This window comes from Schistosoma mansoni, chromosome 3 (assembly GCF_000237925.1).
Source record: "Schistosoma mansoni strain Puerto Rico chromosome 3, complete genome".
Taxonomy (NCBI): Eukaryota; Metazoa; Platyhelminthes; class Trematoda; order Strigeidida; family Schistosomatidae; genus Schistosoma; species Schistosoma mansoni.
The window spans coordinates 1,967,606-1,986,311 of NC_031497.1; the positions used below are offsets into that span (position 1 = coordinate 1,967,606).

Sequence of the window (18,706 nt, forward strand, 5' to 3'; positions counted from 1 at the left end):
AAGTTAACTGGACAAAACGTTGGAATTATTTAAATTTCAATCATTAAGATTATTTCAAATATAATTTTCACACATAAAGTCTTCAGCTTAGATTTTCCATTATTTCTTTATGTTGAACAAAAGTCTGACTTTGAGTCAATTGAAGCTAGACCACCATGGAAAACCTGGAAACACTGGACGGCCGTTTCGTCCTATTATGGGACTCCTCAGCAGTGCGCATCCACGAACCGCTCTCGCGAGATTCGAACCCAGGAAGCTTCAATTGACTCATGCTTTCAATTATGAAACATACTAAATCTCCACAAAACCCCTTCTGATAATTAATATCATCATATGCTCACTAGTGACTTCGGGAAGTACATCCAGGAGCTCTAGCGAGAAGCAGTGACCAGTGGAGTGCAAACCACGTCTGTTGTGAGATAACAACTCACTGATGACAATTGGTGAATGGTTGCTCAACTTCGTGGATCAGTTGTAGTTAGACATTAACACCATTGGATGCCAGCTCAGTGGTCTATCGTTTAAGGGCTCTGGCTCGAGACTGGTAGGTCCTGGGTTCGAATCTCGCGAGTGCGGATTTGTGGATGCGCACTGCTGAGGAGTTCCACTATAGAACGAGTTGGCCGTCAAGCAGTGCTTCCAGGTTTTCCATGGTGGTCTAGCTTCAATTGACTCATGCTTTCGATTATATAACAATCGCAAATAATCAAGCAGCAGTGCTCGTTAAACAAATGAACAGTCTTTTATATACCCATGCATTTATTTACTTGTATTCTAACATTGAATGTTTATGATCAAACGTATACCTACATACTAGTAAGCAAAAATATACATTATAACTGAGTCTAACAAAAACACTTTGATCATAATTTGCTTGATCAAAAAGGTTAATTATTCCACTTTTTCAAATTATAATAACTAAAGTAACTAAACTAATTACAAAATAAGATTACCATAATCCTGATTTGTATTAGCCATTTGATTTCGACAACTTAAATCAGCTATAGTATTCTGTTTTCGTAAAATTTTTTTTTGTCGTTCACGAAATGAATTCACTGATGATGTAAGTGGTGGACGCTCTTGTCCAGTTTCATTTAAATTTCTAAAAAAGTAACAAATAAAGTAAGAAGATGATAAACTTCTTGAGGAAAATACATTGAAATATCAACTCGAAAATTAAGAAAATCTGCTCAAAAAGGATTTGCCTCAGTTAAATTGTATCCTGTTCCTATAATCGTCCTACATTAGATGCTATCAGTAAAGACTGCCTGAATTCCTTACATCCATGTAAGTTAATCAGTTTGCTTAGTCTTTCGGTGTCATTTATATAGAGAGTACAATTCGGCAAGTTCATCATTGTATCTCAGAACACTATTCAGCTAGGTCAAGCCAAAGATATTTAGGGGATGAATGAAATAAAAGCTCATACACACATAATTCACATAAATTTTCTACGAAAATTGATATTTCGTTATTTTAGACACATAATATGTTGTCTTAATAAACAGTATATTAATCAAATATGGTAATTAGATATGTCAATATCAATAGACGGATCACGTTGTAACTTATCCTCAACAGTTATTATTGACTTTCTATCATCAGGTTGATGCTGTGTATGGAAGTGGAAATGAGAGCTACTTCCAAATTAAATAGTTTTACCATTTAGTGACTGTTTATGTAAAACGATAATAGTATTACTCCTAATACATAAATGTTATGTTGATTTATTTATTTTTACTTACTTATTCTTGCATATTTAAGTATGTTTATTGTAAGTAATGGATTAGCTTCTTAATGATTGACAAATAAGCAAAGATGATTAATGACTAGTAGTGGAATCCACGATGCATGTTTCAATCTATTCGGGACTCATTAACTGAATGTACCAGCACCTCAGAGTTGATTTTCACTATGAGACTCGAACCAAGCATCGTTCTCTTCAGACACTATTTCATTATCCACTCAGCTACTGATTCCTTATAGCCGCTTGCTTCTACAATTGGGTGTTTAGTACTGCAATTGATTAGTCTCTTATTGGTATATGTGCATACTATGCGTACTGTATGGATATAGTCTTATTTCACAGACAATAGGAAGATTCAAGTAATCAATACCAAGTGAATACTAAGCAAATGTCATAACTTTTTTTTAGTTCTGTCTAATGTGATTTCATAGAATAAACCCTTATCTACTGAACGTTCACTAAACCACTATTCTTTGATTATAATCTAAAATTGGCAACAATCAACATTTGGCCATTACATAAATACAATACCAGGTGCATACGCTTATGTTTATTCAATACAATAGGGAAGATGATAAATTTTAATGAAGAAATGTTTATAAAAACTTTATCTTTCCGCTTTTTCTTTCTCCTCTACAACCTTCATTAATTATCTAGTTATAATGATAAGTTTCTTCTTTTTTTTTCGAATTTTTGAGATGAAAGTATTTTTTTTCCGTTTATTCTTTATTCGAATTCAAGTCTTCTGTTTCATATAGAAAACAATTTGGGCATTGAAGGTTAATTAATGACTTACCAATTTCAGATGTTACACTTTAAGGAATAGTCACTAAGTCATATGTGTATAAACAATTTTCTCATGTATATTATTAAGATTATTATCAATATGGATGTTATATCGATTGCTTGAGTACCCAGTTTAATATATGACGTGATGATCCCCGTCAATCAGAGAGGAATGAATTATCGATCAGAGCTATGATACACGAAAACTGTATGAGCAGTCTTGAGTATTTATTAGTCCTGCTATCTGCCTAGTTCAGCCAGTTAAGTCCAGAACACCAATAACAGCCTCTGTGGTATGATTAATTATTCTCAAACATACTGGATTTATATATCCACCATACAGACCATATTGTACCATAAAATAGGAAACAACATTTGTACAAGATTTGGCCAAATGTGGCTATGAATAGGAGGAGCAGTAATTAATGGACTAGGGATAACTCAAGAATGGTAAATCGTATAATAATAGTTTATGGATCAAAATAAAGCTTATAATAAGAGGGACACGAGTATGAATGATTTACTTACTCAAAAATTATACAATACAAAATATATTTATCATATTGGTCCATAAATAGTCCTCAAAAGTTACCATTCATAAATCTCCACGGGATGTAACAATAGATTATGGTTATTGTTCAATTCTATGAAAATCAGGAACAGATCTATGTAGGAAAGCCAGTGAAAACTTAGATGCATTGGATACCCGTTTCATCTTAGTAAAGGACGCCTTAGCAACTGACATCCACGAGTGCGTGATGGTTACATTATTATTATTATTATTATTATTATTACTTCAATATGAATGAAGGATATGATTGATTTTAATGATAAATCCGTTTTAAAATGTTCCAACACTGAAATTCTACTCGTTATAAATCTTTACTTCATAATTTCCATTTACATGTAGATTAATACAGAAAATGTGTTCATCATATTGTTTTTGGTTATAAATAAAGAAAATGAGTGTTATATCGAAATAAGAATAATGAATGGTAACTTTGAGAACTACTTATAGACTAATATGATATGTATATTTCCTATTGTATACTTGTCAAGTAACTAAACTTTTCATATTCGCGTCCCTCTTATTATAAGCTTTATTTTAACCCATAGACTATTATTATACGATTTACTATTCTCGAGTTATCCCTAGTCTACTAATTACTGTTCCCTCTATTCACAGCCACATTTGGCCAAATCTTGTACAAATGTTGTTTCCTATTTTATGGTACAATATGGTCTGTATGGTGGATATATAAATCCAGTATGTTTGAGAATAATTAATCATACCACAGAGGCTGTTATTGGTGTTCTGGACTTAATAAACTGCGCTAGGCGGGAAGAAGGACCGAGAAGTGCTCTAGACTGCTTGTACGGGGTTCATGTGTCATTGGTCCGATAGATAAATAATTGCTCTCTAATTGACAGTATTAGCGAGTTATACATTAACATGGCACACAGGCTAAAAGTTATAACAATGAGTCAATAACTTTCGCAAATGAAATCGCTTAATAGAAACTTTTCTTTCAATGAAATATATATATATATATATATATAATTTGTTTATTAGGTATATTTCTTGTGGCTCTATATCTGACTCTAGTAATATCGTATGACTGATTGTTATTGAAGTATACATTATCGTCAGTCCTCGTATAAAATTACTGACTTAAATTGCGTGAGTGAATAAGAGAATTAAAAAAAGTCAAATACGAGAATAGATTTCGAATACATATATTTTGTACACTCACTGATCTGCACAGACAATCAGAGGGACGAAGCGAAGGAAAGAGAGTAGAGCAAAATAGCGCGCAGTGGAGAAGGCGTGTGAACCAACTCCATTTAATCGAACGTTAATCAATATTTATAGTCATACTAAAATATGCGACAGACATGTGATGAATAGGATAAGAAGTGTGCATACATACGCTTATGTAGAAACAGTTAAGGCCAATAAGCGAATAATTAACAAGTGAAAACGTGACTCAAGTTGAGTGGATAAATTAGCCTGTCCAAGAGTTGCAATAAGTTATATGGACTTAACATAGTAACTGACACTACATATTCAATTGAATATACTTACTTGTTAACATTTTGTGAAATAGTTGTAGTTTCTTGATTTTCAACTTCTGTTTCACCGATTAAATTCTGTTAAAGAAAATAGAAATGTAGCGAAGCGAAGTAAACAGAAAGAATATCAGAATCAATCTTTCGTTTTAGTTAGAACTTTCACGAGAACTTACTTACGTACTTACTTACGCCCGTTACTCCCAATGGAGCATAGGCCGCCGACTAGCATTCTCCAACCCACTCTGTCCTGAGCCTTCCTTTCTAGTTCTATCCATTTTTGTTCGTTCTTCTTATGTCTGTCTCCATTTCACCAGAAATATTCATAAAAATAATAATCATAGGCATGTAGTGGATTGTCTTCGAGATATTTCCTTAGGTTTCGTTTATCAATCGCCCTGATAACCGTTATTAAATAAATCCCAACAGTGTTTGAATTCAGAAGAAAATACAAGGAGGCGGCTACAGTATATTATTGAATCGCACAGATAACAAAGTTACAAACACATCAAACGTATTCGAGCAGAGAGATTTATGCTCACAAGCAAGTGAATACAGTCAGCAGATTCAGAGTCAAATCAAATCAATCTGACATGATGTATAGTAAGGCAAAAGCAATGAATAAGATTAGGGCATACAGGAAAGAGAATGATTCAATGAGCAATATTTTAGTAACATTTAAAGTAGAGTGAGGATTATATGCTTAAGCTGTCATATATGATCAAGCAAGAATACACGTTTATATAAACATAATAATGATCATTATAATACAAAGAAATAGACAAATTATTATTACTGTTCGTATAACACTGTCTATTAAATAAGTTAGTTAAAGGATTTGACTAAAATTAACCGTAAACAAAATTAATTATAGAAGATTTTATATAGTTAAGATCGTGAGGCAATTGAAGCTAGATCACCATGGAAACCGTGGAAGTACTGGACGGTCCCTTCTGATAATTATAGGAGAGTTGTTATAGCCACGTTTAATTAAATGTGAAATGATAAATCAGTTTTACAAATGACCTTTTATTATGAAAGCAAAGTATCTGGATATAATTCGTAGCTAACAACAATAACGGCTAGGATTATAATGTAGTAAATTAATATGTTCATTCATTTAGTTTTTCGCATTTAGATTACTTCTGAATTCAATTAGTTTTGTGGTGTGGGCTACTTATATCCACATAAGTAGTATATGACGATGGTCAGGCAGAGAATGTATTTCACTAGGAGATCGATAAGAAAAGAACGGAGACAAAACGCAATCGGTATGAAAATGCATGAATAATAATAATCGGAGACTATGGACTGATATTTGCAGAAGAAATGGTCAAGATTGAGACAATTGATTGATAGTTTGCCAATTACCTGTTTACTGTATGGTGATCAGATTTTACTGAGATAGATTGTAATTTTTGTGTGTAATACATTCGATTGTACCCGCTCGTGTTCTAATTCACAACAGTTTGATGGGGAAAAGAGTAATCGATTCAATGAATCGTCTTACATTTTAACAATCTTTGTTTCATATTATCAGAGATCTAAACATAAGAGATTTTTATCTATTATTTATATAAGATTGTGGTTGGAGGTGGTCAACAAGAAACCCCGGACTCGGGTTTCGTGCTACTTGGCAATCGTCACTCGTACCTGTAATCTTATGGGAACTGGTTCTCCCTGACAGATTCGATCCCATGTCATTCAGCTTCACAGTCAGAGACGTTACCACTGAGCTATCCTGACTCCGACCGACCTGCTGATCGATAGCATTTAATCTTCACTAAGGACTTGACACACATGACATTGATCACCACCCAGTGATCAATTAATTGTGACTATTTTTTATATTAATTATCAATAACCATATGAGTATATAAATGACTTGGAGACTGTGTTATTAAGTTCAAGTACACGAATATAAAACATTTTGTTTAACCTTTCATCATAGAAATAAAAAAATAAAGCTCTTTTATTATAGTCGTTTATTAAGAGTAAACTTATATAATCCTACTGAAATTAAAAGCAATTAATCCCTTTTTCATAAATTTCGATAGTGTAATAAGAAGATGAAGATTATCAGAACTGTGTGTTGTAACAGGGTATAAGGAAGCGTTTATTAAGGTTTATTGAAGCTTTAGCCATACGAAAATTCAAACCCCACTTTGTATATTCAAAAACACTTTGTTCTCACTTTAAATCTACCCTGGTAATATTAACTTATTATCTAGAGTGATTAGGTTTCAAAGTGTCTTCACATTATTATCATTATCCTTGTCTCCTCTTACCTACTGTAATTATTATGTTTTCTGTATTCAAACCTTTAATGGAACAAATTCTCTAGAATTATAAAATAATTATAGATTTTTCTACTCGACACATCCACCAATGTCTTCAGTGAGTTACTATCTCACAACAGACGTGGTTGAACTCCACTGATCACTACTTCTCACTAGAACTCCAGGAAATACCTCTTGGAGCCAGTCACTAGTGAAATTACTATAATATTCACTAAACCCCTTCTGATAATAAGAATAATTACTTATGGTTAGTCGAAATTGTAATGATACATATATTTAGGTTAAAATTGATATCATGAATGGATCAATATTAAATCATCATTGAAAACTTGGAAGTACTGAACGGACATTTAGTCCTGAGTTCGAATCCCGTAAGTGGGATCGCAGATACGTACTGCTGAGGAGTCCCATACTAGAACAAAACAGTCATTCAGTACTTTTCAATGATAGTCTAACATTGATTCATTCATAATACTAATTTAAACATAACAATCTCCACAATTTTATACCGACATATATATGAATAGAAAGTAACATTATACCAAGAGTTATTCATCGTGAATTATCTCTTTGTTTCTATTACCAACCTCTTTTTTTAATTCATCATTAAATGGAAAGTTAAGCTAATTGACTGAGATTTATAAAACAAATTAATACATCATTATTCTATTTTTAAAAAACAAAACGGAATTCCATTCAATGAACTCATTCAGTTATAAACACCATATTATTATTACTATTATTACTACTAGTATTATTACTACTATTACTATTATTATTACTGTAGTACTATTATTGCTATTACTATTATTACCATTATTATTGCTACCATCACTATTATTATTATCACTATTGTACTATTATTACTTCTATTACCATTATTATTATTGCTATTAGTATTGTTATTACAACTATAGTACTATTATTACTATTACTATCATTACCATTATTATTACTATTACTATTATTACTATTATTATAATTACTATAGTATTAATGTTACTATTAGTATTACTATTACTAATATTAATATTATTATTATGTTTTAGCTATACAAAAAACATCAGATTTTCTTATTACTGTTAACAATAAACGACAATTATATCAAGGATAATATTATTACTATTATTATTATTTTTCTTTTTCTAGGTTTTATTTCTTTTTCTTTTCCTCTCAATTTTTATTTTTATTTTTTATTTTTAGGTCATTTAAGGTGAAAAAAAATTGGCGGGAGAAGGACCGGATAAAATATGCATTAAAGAATAAAAATATTTCTCTTTTTTTTTGGTTTTTTAAGGATAAGAAAAAATAACTGTGGAAACCCAAAAATAAAAACGATCAACCAAATATTGAAGTATGATTTTTTGTCGTTTTTAAGTGTAGGGTAAAGTTTTAAAAATGTAAAAGAAAACAATTTAACATGTATGAATCATTTTTTTCAGTTAGGTTGACTAAACTAGATTTGAAATTTAATACATATTTATTAGTATAGGGTTGTGAAGATTGAGTTTTTGATTGAAAGCCATGAACAGATTGATGTTAGATCACCATTGAAAACTTGGAAACACAAGACGACCGTTTCGTCCTAGTATGGGACTCTTTGGTAGGGAGTATACACGATCCCAGATGCTGGACTCGAATCCATGACTTTCGCCCTCGTGATTTAACACTTAACATCTAGATCATTGAGCTGGCATCTAACAGTGTTAATGTTTAATGTCAACCAATACACAAAATCGCGTGACCATCCTTTATTGTCTGAGTTGAATAACTACCTCACATTCGACACGGATTGAAATCCACTGGTCACGGCTTCACATTTTGTTAGGATATTCGTTTGTATTGTTAGTAATTGTCATCAGTTTTATACGTAGCTCAACATTTGAATGAAAGAGTAACTGTTATCCCTTATAAATTTAAATGTGATATTAAAAATGATCCATGTAATTGTTTAATGACCTGATTTCATAATCCTAAAGAAGGGTAAACACTATAATTATGCTTTTACATGGAATCATACCCCGAATTTAGTCTATTTAAACCACAAAGATCATTCTTTGTTCTCATTCTCTTTTCTTTGATCTTCTTAACCTTCTGTCATCATTCATTTCACTTTCGATTGATGGTACAAACTACTTATATCTGTAGATATCTGTAGCAAACACCACCTATTAACTAAATGATTTTACTTATCTCAAGTCAAGATTACTTTACACAGAAATATATCTATCATTTGACACACAGAAACAGATGTCATTTTGTAGTGAAGATGAAGATGAGTGGGAACAATCAAGTGAATTTAGGCATATAATCTCACTAAAATCTGACCATACAGTTAATTGGTAATTTGCAAACGATCAATCAATTGTCTTAATATTGACCATTTCTTCTGGAAATGTCAGTCCATAGTCTCCGATTATTATTGTTCCTGCATTTTCATACCGATTGCGTTTCGTCTCCGTTCTTTTCTTATCGATCTCCTAGTGAAATACATTCTCTGCCTGACCATCGTCATATACTACTTATGTGGATATAAGTAGCCCACACCACAATTTCGCCATTAAATCCATAGCATATTTTACATAAAATTTTTTATTCAATCCAATATTTCTCAAAATCATTATGACCAATTTACTGTCCATCATTTGTAAGTTAAGATAGAAATAAAACTATTGTACAATTTTAGTCAACTTACTTTTTTGTCAATTATAGCTGATCTTCGACCACGTCTACTTGCCAAATCTATTTGTTCATTATCTTGTCCGTCTTGTTTACTAATTATTATTTCTGTATTGTTTTCATTTGTCATGGTTGATGTTGCTGTTGTCGTTGTTGTTGTTGTTGCTGTTGGAGTTGTAGTTATGACTGTTTTATTCGACAATGATTCTACATCTCCTGTTCCTGATGATGAAGGTACTGTATCCAATTCTAAACTTTGCCAACTTTCATGTCTTTGTAAATTCTTAACAAAATAACAATAATGATAATAATAATGTAAATACCAATGAATAATCAATTTCTTAGAATACTTTACTATAAATAAAATTAAGAGGTATTCTTCTACTTTATGGAACTTTATGGAACACATTGAAGAGATATGTTTTTATAGCGATGTCAATCTATGATGAATATCATCTTCACACATTATATGGGCTTATTACGTTTCGGCATTTGTTTATATTTTTAACGCACACATAAGTATTTACACATACGCCTCCAAATGCCCTGGTACGGCTGAGAAAGAGGAGAGTCCACTCTCCCTCTCTAAATGCTCTCATATGGCCACCTGCATACAATCACTATCAGGGAAGTCCTACTCAATGCCTTCTTGTGACACTACTGTCGTTTACGAAATTGAGAGGACGAAAAGAGAATGTCCGGCGCTTTAACCGGGTTGGTGGACACGGAAAGTTCACCTAGGGGAGTTGGAAACCCTGATTTCAAACCAACGGTGCGCATGGACTCCAGTATCCTGAAGGAACAAATGGCGTATGAATCACTCGTTGGTCACCGGCTTCCATGGGACTGCATCTCCTCACGATGCTCCATAGCCTTGTGAGTTAGACTTTTAGGTCAAAGGCTCCGAGTGTGGCCTTCTAAGAAAACCACTTGCTTCAGTTTGGGCACCTCACACAAATCAAATGAGATTTGTGTGGCGCATATATATCTGGTGCCTCTTTGTACCAATATTTATGTGTCCAAATAAATGAATAATAATACAAACACACAGGTACGTACACAAAATGTTACTAATCAAAGTTCTTTTAATCATAATTTTCATACATTTAAAGAATTTATCAATACTGTTTATTTCAAAACACATATTAGGACTCAGTATCTAAGTGAATAACGCGATGGTGTGTGAAGAGAACGGTACAGTGTTTGACTCCCAGAGTGAACATTATCACAAGGGGTGAACATCAACTCTGAGATTCAAATATATCCACATAACGAGTTCAAAATAGGACAAAACACACGTCGAGGATTCCACTGCTAGCCAACATCCATTTATGCTTATAAATGATTTCTGTACTTTTGTTATATATATTCAATTCAAAAAGGAACTAATCAGTATGAGATTTTACAGTGTAATTTGTAGATGAAATTTTGAAACTGAAGTTTTACGCAAATTTTAGAAAGTATAATTTGTTTAAAGTAGGAAAATCATAATTTACTATCTTAGTTGAAATATGTGCATTGTATGCGAATTGTATCGATATAACCATTATTTCACAACTTTCTATTGAATAAATAGAATATGGCTAATAGTGAAGTCTAGGACGTTAGGCTTGTGACTATTTTGGTGAAAGAATCGCCATCCTAAAGTTGATGTTCATATCGAGACTTGAACCCCATGCTTTCACTCCAAAAGTAGTGACCAGTCAAACTTAACAATACCAAAAATAAACATCTATTAGTAGTATTATTGAGAGGTTGTTGACCTAAACAATGATTCAAAAACAGTTCTAAATGATTACAGTATGGTTCGGTAGACTGCATTGTTTTGTGATGACATATTTATCAATAAAGTATTATATCTTGTAGTTATATTTATAATATTTTGTTAGACAATAAATTGGTCATTGTCACTATAATTGTAATGAATAACAAGTAAATGCATTTTCAGCTAATAATTTCCATAGTTGAAATCATGAGTCAGTTGAAGCTAGACCACCATGGAGAACGTGGAGGCACTGAACGGCCAACTCGTCCTATTATGGGACTCACCAGCAATGCGCATCCACGATCCCGCGGTCGCGAGATTCGAACCCAGGACCTACCAGCCTCGCGCCACAGCATTTAACCGATAGACCACTGAGCCGGCATCGAACGGTGTTCACCACCGTTCACCAGTGCTTCCAGGTTTTCCCTGGCGGTCTAGCTTCAATTGACTAATGATTTCAACTATGAAAATACTGAAATATCCACAAAAACCCCTTCTAATTAATAATTTTCAGTTACATATTAAATGCAAATTGTTAAATTGTCCATTTGATAAAACAAACAAACAAAATATTCTTTTTATGAATGATATCTACATCGGTTGATTATGTAAATGTTTCGTTAGTGAAATATAAATTTTAAATACTAATTATATTTTAATAATTATCAGATCAAATGTTATTTAAAACAGTTATCGTGTTTATAAAAAAACATGGATAGTGACTAGCAGTGAAATCTATGACGGATGTTTCGTCCTATTTCGGACTCGTTAACTGGGTATACTTGCATCTCAGAGTTGATTATCACCCTGGGACTCGAACCAAACATCGTTCTCTTCAAACTCCATCGCATTATGTAATTAGTTACTGAGTCATGATAGACACTTGCTTGTGCAATGGGTTGAAGTTTAAATTCACTTGGTATTGTTTACTTGAATCTTCTTATTTATGTTTAGTACTGCAATTGATCAGTCCTCCTATTGACATATGTGCATACTGTGTGTATTGCCTCGATGTAGCTTTCATTACTTCACAAGCATTCTAAGCAATGATGAATAGTGGCTAACAATGAAATCCAGGACGCGTGTTTCGTTAACTGGATGTATCTGCATCTCAGAGTTGATGTTCACTTTTCGACTCAAATCTTGAATTGGTCTCCTCAAACGCTATCACGTTATCTACTTATCTACTAAGACTTGATAGCCACTTGCTTGTGCATACTTTTTGTATTGCCTTCGATATTGTCTTTATTCACAATCAATGAGAAGATTTAAGTAAACATTATCGAAAGAATTAAGTTATCGTGATTATTAGAGCGAAAAAAAAGCAAACAAACAACAACAACAATCCATCTAATCATCATATGACTGATTATAAAACCCTATGTAATTTAATCTTCCTTTAGCGTGATTAAATCTAAATAAGAAAATATCATCTATAATAGTCAATTTAACTTTTTTATTAATCTCTACAGAGATTAAAATTTTACATTTAAACATAACGACAATTTTCAATTATGTTTTGTGGATGGGGGGGGGATAAAAGGAAAATTGTAGAATTTTAAACGGCACAAAAATGGTCTTAAATTGGTGATCTATTGAAAAAAAATCATGTTTTACTCGTTCACTGTTTTCTTTTTTATGTTCCTATTGTTATAAATAAAATATATTATATTTTGTTGCATTGATTGTTAAAGAATAATAATAATAATATCATAAGGGGTTTTTTGTGGATCATGGGATCGTGGATGCGATCTGCTGAGGAGTCCCACAATAGGGCAAAACGGTCGTCCAGTGCTTCCAGGTTTTTTCATGGTTGTCTAGCTTCAATGAACTCATGATTTCAACTATATAATCATCAATTAAACTATAAGAAATTCATTTATGTTAGTAAATATGACTTTTTCTCTGAGATAAAAGTGATAATTGATTGAAAAGTTTTGTAGAGTGAAACAATCAAAATCTTTCAAATTCTAATTTATTTATCTGAACTGGCGTCTTGCGTGAGACATCTGGGCTACCTGTTCTTGTCATTTAGATATTTCAACATGTTATCTGTCTTTTGTTTATTTTAATACATCATTATGGTTATTATTCGCATCACCTATCCAAGTAGGTTTCTGAAAAATGTGCAACCCTTCGTTGTACAACTTACAAAGGTACAATCAGAGATATTGTTGTTGCTGGTTACATTCAGTGAAATGAATGTACATTATTCAGATGTTAGCCTCGATATTCATTTCTGTTTATTATATATTGTTGAAGAAGTTATTATTTTCCAAATATGAACTTAACTATACAAATTAATCAAACTTAGCTCATATTTGTTTGTAGAGAAAACAATAAAATACAATATGATAATAATCATATGCTCACTAATGATTAACTTCATTAGGTATTTCCTGATGTTCTAGTGAGAAGCCGTGACCAATGCAGTCAAATTCATGTCGGGTGGAGACACTTATCCATTCCAGACAGTGGATAAAGGGTTACGCGAGATCAAAGATTCATTAAAGTTAGACATTAAAACCGTTGAATACCAGCCAGCTTATTGGCCTAGAAGTTAAGTGTACGCGAGAGAGACGGAATGTTCAAGGTTCGAGTCCCGCATCCGAAATCATGTGTGCTCACTGTTGAGGAGTCTCATACTAGGACGAAACAATCGTCCAATGTTTCCAAGTTTTCATTGGGGGTCTAGTTTAGGTCAACTCATGAACTACACTATTTGAAAAAAATGAATGATTCACTATATTCTGCAATCACGTCGTTATTGTTTTATTTAAACTTTATAAGCTAACTAACTGTATGTGATAACCCTGAATGACATACTTTATAACTCAGTATAAGCATAATTTATTTTAGGTAAGCTACTAAGATTATAAATTGAGTAAAACTGAATGTAATCGTATCTACGGATCTAAACGCTAATATTATCTCAATACAAACTTCAACTAGATTTTTAACAAATTTGATTGGAATTTCTAATGGTTGAGATCATGAGTCCATTGAAGCTAGATCACCATAGGAAACCTGAAAACAGTGGAAGATTGTTTCTTCCCATTGTGGGACTCCTTAGCAATGTGCATCCACGATCCCGCCTCGCGAGATTCAAACCCAAGACCTACCAGTCTCACGCCAGAGCACTTGACCGATAGACCACTGAGCCGGTATCCGATGGTGTTTATGTTTAACTCCAACCGATCCACGAATTCTCACGACCAACTTCCATTGTCTTGAGGTAGATACCTGTCTCTACCCGACATGGATTAGCTACCAAGGTCACGACTTCTCACAAGAACTTCAGGAATTACCTCATGGAGCCAGTCACTAGTGAGCATGTGATCATTATCAGAGTAGGGTTTTGTGGAGATTTCTAGTAATTTTATAGTTGAAATCCTGAGTCAATTGAAGCTAAACCACCATGGAAAACCTGGAAACAGTGAACGTTCGTATCGTTTCATTGTGCGACTCCTCAGAAGTGCACATCCATGAGTGATACTTCTGCGAGATTCAAACCCAGGACTTATCGGTCTCATGCGCGAACGCTTAACCTCTAAATTGTCTTTTCTGTTATAAAATATTTCAAGTAAATTATTTATCATATACTACTGATAAACAAGCTTCAATAACTATTGTTTGGTATTTGTTTATCAAGTATTATTTTGATAGATAGTTTGTATAAACTTAACGGGTGGTAGCTTCTATCATAAATGATGGTCAAATAAACATTATGTGGTAAACCGTTATAAGGTTTTCTTAAGTAAATATAACATATAATTTCATTTTGATTGACTGTATATTAGTCATATGATAATTAGATACATTAAAAGTTAATCTATTTTATGACCAAAAGAATTTACAAACGATTCAGATAAAAGTAAGAAGTATAGGATTTATAGATTAGAATGAATTCAATATTATGGTTTTATGGTTTCTTATTAAGTGTAAATAATCTTAAGTGAAACCAAACATAAGATCAGAAACCTGGTTTTAACATGCATGAGTTATTAAAGATTCCCATTGTGAAAATTAGAACAATACATATAAGGGGTTTTTGTGAAGATTTCAGTAATTTTATAGTTGAAATCATGAGTCAGTTAAAGGTGAACGGTTGTTCAAATTCGTGGATTGGTTGAAGTTAGACATTAACATCGTTGGATGTCGGAAAGCTCAGTTGTTTTGAAAGAAAATCCAACTAAAATGGAAATACAATGGATGATAATAAACCTTCAGTATACAACCAATTGAGTGTTCGATTTTCAAATCGACTGCGGTATTTTATAACTGGTTCCACGAAAACAATCTATGCTGGATGATTGTTACGTAACATTTCAGCAATAATCTTTAACGCAATAGAACACAGAGAGAAGAAAGGAGATCAGAAACAGCTTGCTATTCAAGTTATAGAAGTCAAGTTTGAAATTTCGGAACTCTGTATAATATAACAAACAACCTTAAAATACAACAAACTTAGCAAACTACCAGTGAACACAACCAATCAAACGACAGTAAAAGTGATTGTGGAAATAATAAAACAAAAGGGGTTTTGTGGAGAATTTAGTATTTTCATAGTTAAAATCATGAGTCAATTGAAGCTAGACCACTGTGGAATGTGTCGCTCAATTTCATGAATTAGTTGAAACTAGTCATTAACACAGTTGGATGCTGGACAGCTCAGTGGTCTGGGGTTCGAATCCTGGGGGGCGGGATCGTGTACGTGCACTGCTGAGGTGTCACAAAATAGGAAAAGTTGGCCGTCCAGTGCTCCCAGGTTTTCCATGGTGGTTAGGTTTCAATTAGAACAATAGTAATAGACATTAATGAAAATAGATCAATATAAATAGTCGAATGACGTAAATATTGGAGTTCAACAGGGTCTGTTATGAGATAGTAACTCACTGAAGACAATGGTGAATGTGTCGCTCAATTTCATGGACTCTTTGAAATTATACATTAACACCATTGGATGCCGGCTCAGTAGTCTAGATTTCAAGCGTTCGCTCACCAGACCGATATGTCCTGGGTTCGAATCTCTCGAGGGGAGACCATGGATGCTCACTACTGAGGAGTCTTACAACAGGACGAGTTGACCGTCCAGTGCTTCCAGGTTTGTCATGGTGGTCTAGCTTCAATTGACTCATAATTTCAACTATGGAAATAATAAATGTTATCGCGTTTGCCTTATACATGAGGACTAACATTTATTATTCAAAAAACTAGATAAACAGAGGACCTCCTAATTTAAACCCAATAAAGCAAATTAAAACAGTGCTTGTGCAAAACCGATGAAAGGGTTATTTTTTATATCTGATACTTCCAATGATGATATCATTTCGAATAAAAAGGAAAGTAATTATAGAGTGCAAAATCTTTGGACCACAGGAGCGTAATAACAGTAAAATGGTAATATATATATCATTAAGGAATTATAGCTTATTTAGTATGGATTGGAAAAGTAAGGACAGCATCCCTACAGTTGAAGAACATATGAAACTCAAAACAACTGTCAACCAATATCAAAGTTACAATTTTCAATGCTGAAGAAATCATCAAACTAGGTAAGTGCCAACTTGGTATCCTGAAGGGAAATAAAAAAGAATAAGGCCAAATAACACGCTTCGTCAAGAATCGGAAGTAAATGTCAAAAGAATGAATAGCAACTGGAAACAACTAAAAAGGATTGCTCAGGAGGATGCTGGTGGTTAGCCTATGCCCCTCCATGAGGGGTAACAGGAGTAAATAAATAGTATGGGATAACATATAATATGCAAAATTTAAGAATATTACACAAGGATAAAGCTTCAACTTATGTTTTTATAACTTATGTCTCGTCAAAATATTTACGTTATGTAGAAGAACAAGAAAATAGATTGTACCTAACAGAAGCTCAGTACTTTTTAATAAATGATTCAGAATATCCAAGTAAGCTACAAAACCCCAAATTTACGCTTCTCATTTAAGTACACCAATTTGTTCAGTAAAACAATATCTATGTTATATTGTTAATCTCAAAGTGACTTCAATCGATCGATATTCTATTTTATCAACTACAAATGAATCTAAAAGGATTTCATACAGACGTTCCTTTTACTCAAAGATGAATAGTGGCTAGCAATGGAGATCAGGACGCATGTTTCTTCCAATTCGGAACTCGTTAGCTGGATGTACCTGCATCTCAGGGTTGATATTCACTCTGAGACTCGAACGCATTACCTTTCGCTTCAAACGTCATCGCGTTATCCACTCAGCTACTGAGTGCTGATATCCAATCGCTTGTGAAATGGGGTGAAGCTACCACCCATCTTTGTTTATAATGCTTGTGAATTAAAGCTATATCGAGGCAATGCGCACAGCATACATATATTCCAATAAGAGACTGATCAGTTGTAGTCCTAAACATCAATGGGAAGATTCAAACAAACAACACCGTGTTTTTGCATTTTTGAGTTGTTTTCGATATTGAACAAAATAATAATCAAAACAACATAACAGTAAATGTAATATAATTTTTAACCACTTAAGTAAATTTGATTCATTATTGGCTTGTAAAAAATTTAACATTCAATTATGTTTTATTTATAAAGGAAATAAATCATTTCCAATATTTAAGTCATTCGACTACTTATATTGATTTATATTCAATAATGTCTATTATTATCATAGTAATCTTTTTTAGCAGTTGAAATCATGAGTCAATTGAAGCTAGACCACCATGACAAACCTGGAAGCACTGGACGGTCAACTCGTCCTGTTGTAAGACTCCTCAGTAGTGCGCATCCATGGTCTCCCCTCGAGAGATTCGAACCCAGGACATATCGGTCTGGTGAGCGAACGCTTGAAATCTAGACTACTGAGCCGGCATCCAATGGTGTTAATGTATAATTTCAAAGAGTCCATGAAATTGAGCGACACATTCACCATTGTCTTCATTGAGTTACTATCTCATAACAGACCCTGTTGAACTCCAATATTTACGTCATTCGACTATTTATATTGATCTATTTTCATTAATGTCTATTACTATTGTTCTAATTGAAACCTAACCACCATGGAAAACCTGGGAGCACTGGACGGCCAACTTTTCCTATTTTGTGACACCTCAGCAGTGCACGTACACGATCCCGCCCCCCAGGATTCGAACCCCAGACCACTGAGCTGTCCAGCATCCAACTGTGTTAATGACTAGTTTCAACTAATTCACGAAATTGAGCGACACATTCACCATTGTTTTCAGTGATTTACTATCGCACAACAGACCTGGTTGAACTCCACTGTTCACTACTGAGGAGTTCCACAACAGGATGAAACGGCTGTCCAGGGCTTTCAGGTTTCCCATGGTTGTCTAGCTTCAATTGACTCGTG

General features: G+C 33.3%; 1 protein-coding gene across 1 annotated transcript in view; it reads right to left on the minus strand.

Annotated features, from left to right (window-relative positions):
• Smp_176920 (putative neuronal RhoA GEF protein) overlaps positions 1-18,706 on the minus strand; it is a gene marked incomplete at both ends in the record, with an annotated part of 68,303 nt that overhangs the window by 33,620 nt on the left and 15,977 nt on the right. The window contains 2 exons of the mRNA XM_018798867.1: positions 954-1,101; positions 9,599-9,865. Coding sequence (XP_018650713.1) covers positions 954-1,101; positions 9,599-9,865 — 415 coding nt within the window. The remainder of the gene's footprint in view (positions 1-953; positions 1,102-9,598; positions 9,866-18,706) is intronic.